At 38.0% G+C, this 5600-nt stretch overlaps 1 protein-coding gene across 2 annotated transcripts in view; it reads right to left on the bottom strand.

Annotated features, from left to right (window-relative positions):
• Nucleotides 1–487: 487 nt before the first annotated feature.
• GRAMD1C (GRAM domain containing 1C) overlaps nt 488–5600 on the bottom strand; it is an 86035-nt gene continuing 80922 nt past the window's right edge. For both annotated transcript variants that reach the window (XM_005873304.2, XM_005873305.2), the window contains one exon: nt 488–2132. In XM_005873304.2, coding sequence (XP_005873366.1) covers nt 2052–2132 — 81 coding nt within the window. In that variant the 3' untranslated portion in view covers nt 488–2051. The remainder of the gene's footprint in view (nt 2133–5600) is intronic.

A 5600-nucleotide genomic window follows, 5' to 3' on the forward strand; every position in this document is an offset into this window, starting at 1 on the left:
GCGCGTGGGCGGGGCAGCCTCCAAAGCCCCGCCGGGGAGGGGCGAGACGGAAATGGGGGAAACCCGAGAACCCCAAGGATTTCCAAGTACGTGAAACCCGTGGGTCCGCCGGCTCCTGCAGCGCCCGCAACAGGCGTCGGGGGCGCTCTCACCTCCTGCCCTAAGGTGACCGAGGTACCGCTCCGAATCCGCTAGCCTTCCGCTAGAGGCCCATAACTGCCCCGATCTGGTGACCACCTAACTTCTGTATTTTATTTTTATTTTTTTCTAGTGAGCAGTCTTCATTAGACCCGCAGGCCTATCTAGTGTTTTTGTTCCAACAGTATGCATATTTGAAATGAAATTGATGTAAGGAGTCCCCTTTGGTTTTTACACATTTTGTAAAGAGTGTAGGCCCATGCACATGTTTTCACAACAGCAAACCATACTTTTTGAGTTTTGCTTTGTGTGTGTTTTTTTCAAACGGAAAAGGAAGAAAAATGATAACTCAGATTCTGGGTTTTATTGATATTCATTTTATATAATACTCAAATACAATTGATTGAATTTTGCATATATGTGCTTAGTCGTAATTTATAAAGCAACTTTGGTCATTTTCTTTGAGGTATGCATTGAAGTACAAGTTTTACAGAAACATCTCAAAAATATTCAGCTTGTCACTGATCATTTTTGTGAATTTAAGAGAACAAGGTTTCAAGTTTATAATCCAGTCACTCTTGCTCAGAGCCAGACCCTTCATAAATCCTTATTTTTTTAAAAAAACAAAAACAAACCCAGGTAGGTACACTGGTTCCCTAAAGTAGCTGAGTTGGGATTCACTCAAGGAAACCCATTTTCCCTCTAATGGAGTCAATACTTTGATTCTCTACAGGCATCTCAAAGACAACTTTAGCAATCCCATGTGGTAACTCTGGGAGGAAAAAGGAAATTTAAAGGCAATAGTTGTTGAAACAGTACAAATATATACACATTATTCTGCACTGTCTTGCTCTTGTTCCAGAGACATCACTTGTATTGAGACATATATGCCTAAAACCTTTTTATGAAAGAGCCAAAGCTTGTGTCTGACTTACAACTTCAGTCAGTATACTTGTATTGGGAAATAATGTACCCAGAGTTTTATTAAAAAGCTAAAGTTTGTGTCTTACAACTGACTAAAACAAGCCACACACATGAAGGAATAAATGAAGCTATCGGTGGCTACTAAAAACGAATCCACAAATTAGACTGCTAAGCCAAAGCCACGCTTAGTTCAAGTATTTATTAGATTACTAAATGCCCAGATTTTAACCTAATCTGGTTTTTAAAACTCAGAGCATGATTCTTCATTTTGAGTGTTGGTATCCTACATATTTCCTTTTCTGAAATTGACTCTTCGGTTCATTTGATGCGTGAAGAGGCAAGATAATCTCACCTCTGATAGCTACTTGAAGAAAACTTTCTTTCATGAAGATACAATATGGCTAAAGAATTTTTCAGATAATTATCATCAATGTGCAAATCAAAAAGTCTATTGAATTTTTGTGCTAAATAAATGAAGACATTGTAATATTTACAGTATGCAAATCTAGAAATGTATATGCCTGAAAACTGATCCTTCAAAATTCGTAATGGCTTAGAGGTTTCTTCTTATATTGATTGTCTTTAGCCTGTTGAATGTATATCAACTGTGAAAGCAGCCAATTGGACACATACTGATTCTGTGCTAACAAATAAAGCATCAAACTTCAAACCTCCCTGTAAAAATGAGGCCAAAGCGTCCCATTTTCTTTTTGCATCACAGAAATTCAATTCCACAATGTAGTTCATGCTTTACTGGAGAAATTCACAGCTTAGAATAATGTATAAGAAGCAAACGGATGGATTCTTAAGGCCATCGGAGACTAATTATGAAATAAATGTTATTTAAAAGAATGTTCATATTAGAAGTACCAATAGTGAAAAAAATATGGAAATGTTCGTATGACAATGAAAATCCTTCATCCTCTGGTTTTCTCCTAGATGTTTTCTTTTACTTCCAAGTATCGGTCCAATTTCAGTCCTTAAGATCACTAGCTCTCCACAGCCATGCCGGTCTTGTTTTTATTTAGTAGATCAAAGGTTCTCTGAAGCATAATGAGTGAGCTCTTCAACTGCAAACAAAATAATTTTCAAAATAGATTATTTACATTTTTCTGTTCTTTTTTATGCCAAAGTTCACATTTGCATTTGACATAATTTTGTTCATACTGATGTCCAAATAAAAGACTGAATATGAAATACCTGATTCCTTAGGGTATCTATGTCAGTATGATTGCTACAGAGTTCTTCCCATTTGCTCTAGGATCGCACTTCTTCCTACATACTGTGTATTCTATCTCCCATTAGGTCCACAATCAAATTATCCAAAGGGACAGGCTGGCTTGTTTCCTTAAATGGCTTCTGAAGTTGCAGTGGTCTCACTATCTCCTAAACAACTCAGGTTTCACTTCCAGGCCTGTGCTTGCTATTGTTTTCATCCATCCAAAACGGACCCATCCCCCACTGTCTCCATGTAGTTTTCCCGAATCATCCTGCCTCTAAACTCCCAATGCATTACTACTTACTTTGACATTTAATTTTGTACTTTTTTATAGTCTTTAACAATTCACACGGACCTTTGATTTCTCGAATAAAATTGTAGGCAGCTTGAAAGCAAGAATTAAGTTTTATTTTTCTTTATATTCACTCATTCAAATATTTATTATCTATTACATGTACTGTGCTAAGCACTGGGTATCAATGGTGAACCAAAGAGCCACTCTCGCCACTGTCTCTGCCTTCATGCAGCTTATGGATTAGTAAGCAATACAGAACTAAAACACATAATCACACACACAAAATATACTTACACATTGTATTAAGTTTTTTACTTAAGCAACTGGAGGATGGTACTATCATTTTCTAAAACTAGGTCAATTAGAGGAGAAGTGGGTTTGGCTCAGGATGAAAACGGAATTCTGTTTTGGACATGATCAGTTTGGGATGCCTGTTATCATCCAGGTGAAGATGCCAAGTCAGCAAATGACTGTCTGAGCCTGGAGCTCAGAGGAGAGATCAGGGTAAGAGATGGATTTGGGAGTCACTGTGGTATTCCAAGCCAGGGAAGCGGATGTGACCGCCTAAAGGGGAAGCAGAGGAGAAGGGAAGAGAATCTAACACAGCGTGGAGCACTAGGCCAGAAAGAGGTCAGGTACAGGAGAAGGTTTTACAGCAAAAAGGAGTTTCCCGTTATGCTAAATGAAAGAAGCCAGTCACAAAAGATTCCATTTATAGGTTCTTTTTGGGGTGATGCAAATGCTCTGGAATTAGTGGTGATGGTTGCATAACCTTGTGAATATATTAAAAAGCCTTTGAAAGGGTGAATTTTATAACATGAATTATTTCACAATAAAGCTGGAGGTTTTTAGATACATTTCAAGAAAAGAGTGGTCAGCTCTCAAAATGTTGACACTGTAAATGGAAACTAAAAGAAAGGTGCATTTATGCTAAAAGCTAGAGGTCATTAGGGATCTCAGCTCAAGCAGTATCCGTGGAAGGCAGGGGAGAGGAAAACAAGGCAGGAGTGAGCTGAACAGCGAGGAAGTGGATTAAATACATGCATCCAGTTTTGCTTCCTTCTGAAACCCCACTAGGGGATGAAATATTCATAAATAATATTGATAAACTAATCAATCATAATGAAATTCAGGGATAAGAAAAAGCACAGAAAATAAAAAGTAGTTATGGTTTATTCTATGATGTAGCTCAGAATAGCAAAATTGGTCAAATCAAAGCAAACAGTAAATAAATATTGATCTAACCAAATTATAACTTCATTTGGGAGAATGGGCTAATTAGAAATGGGGGCAAGATGAGGTGAAAGGAAAGAAAACAAAATCCCTGTTTTCTTTTTGACTTTCCTAATAGGAAGTCAAAGGGAAATGTCTAAAACTGAAAAATCAAGACATATCAATACATGTTGTTTATAAATGTGGAGGTACACATCAACAGTATAAACTAAAAGTTAAAGACTGTTGTCTTTAGGAAAGAAATAGGGATGAGGGTGCTGGGATTGCTATTTTCTCAACAAACCTTGTAGAACAAGTTAACTCTTTAAAACACGTGAAAGAGTTATTTTGGAGAAAATAAAAACTTAAAAAAGTGAATGAGTTATGAAGCATAAAGTAGTGACAGCCAGAGTAGACAACTAAACGAGTTTGGCTGTGAAAGGGAGTAGAGAGATGAGGAGTAGATAGGGAAGGATGTGCATGGCGTAGGTTTTTTAATGGAGGAGATAACAGAGCACAGTCATGTGCTGATGGTACCTGCTAACATGTGCTGGGACTTGCCTCCCATAGGCTGAGGAATGAATGTAATAGGAGTGGAGAAGATAGGGGTGCAGCTATAGCAGGGTCTCTAGACTTGGTTACAGAAGGACAGGTAAAGTCTCTTTTTCCCTTAACACGTAGTCATCAGTTGAGAGTGAGGGGCATATGGGAGGAGATGAGGAGGAGAAAAGTGAGAATATGATCTCCCTGCTGAGCGTGGAAGGAGAAAGTTGCTAAGGAGCTGTAGATACTGTGCATCTGAAGAGTACTTCATTGAAGTTGTAACCTTCGGTGCCCTGAGTGATATCCTAAGAAATGCTCAATAGTTGAATTTCCTAAAAAACAAACTTACACATAGAATAAAAAGATGAAAGGTAATAAAATGTTAAAAGTAATTATGTCTGAATGCTAGAACTTAGGTTTTCTTCTATTCTCTATTTTTCAATTTTGAAAAGTAAGCATATATATTATAATGGAAATATTAATCTTTATTTTTCAAAGGGAATCCTAAATTTTGGTTCATGGAACTAAGTGGCATATATTAATAATACTGTGTTCGAGCGATAATGTTTATAGCAAAACATTGAAATATAGTAAATATTCATTCTTAAGTGGAAAACTGGTAAAAATAGGGCACATTTATATAGTTGAATTCTATGTAGCTGTTAAAAGTAGAGAAGGTGCTTTATATACTGATATGGAAGTATCTCTAAGATATATGGTCAATAGACAAAATAATGACAGTGTATACAGTATCTATTAACCAAGAGTTAATATTAAGCATAAAATTTCATATAGAAGGATTAATAAAAAGATTCAGGTTGGTGTATATATGATGATATGGAAACATCTTCAAAATATATTATCAATTGAAAAAAGAAGAAATGCAATGGTGTGTGTAGTATGCTTCCATTTTGTAAAAAAAAAAAATACAAGTGGCTATCTATATAAAAGCCTAAGTGACGGTTACGACTGTGACTTGACAAGCAGCAGTAGCTATGACGTGCACTGACCCAGACCTTGCTGCTGGGGCCCTGACAGCCCCGAATCTGGTTCACCCGCACCCCAGACCCAGACAGGAGGGAGGAGAGAGCCTGATTCCTCACTGAATGGGCCTTGCCTTAGCTAGCTGCTGGGGCCCTGACAGCCCCGAATCTGGTTCACCCCTACCCCAGACCCAGACAGGAGGGAGGAGGGAGCCCCATTCCTCACTGAATGGGCCTTGCCTTAGCTAGCTGCTGGGGCCCTGACAGCCCCGAATCTGGTTCACCC

This window comes from Myotis brandtii, unplaced genomic scaffold (assembly GCF_000412655.1).
Source record: "Myotis brandtii unplaced genomic scaffold, ASM41265v1 scaffold406, whole genome shotgun sequence".
Classification (NCBI taxonomy): Eukaryota; Metazoa; Chordata; class Mammalia; order Chiroptera; family Vespertilionidae; genus Myotis; species Myotis brandtii.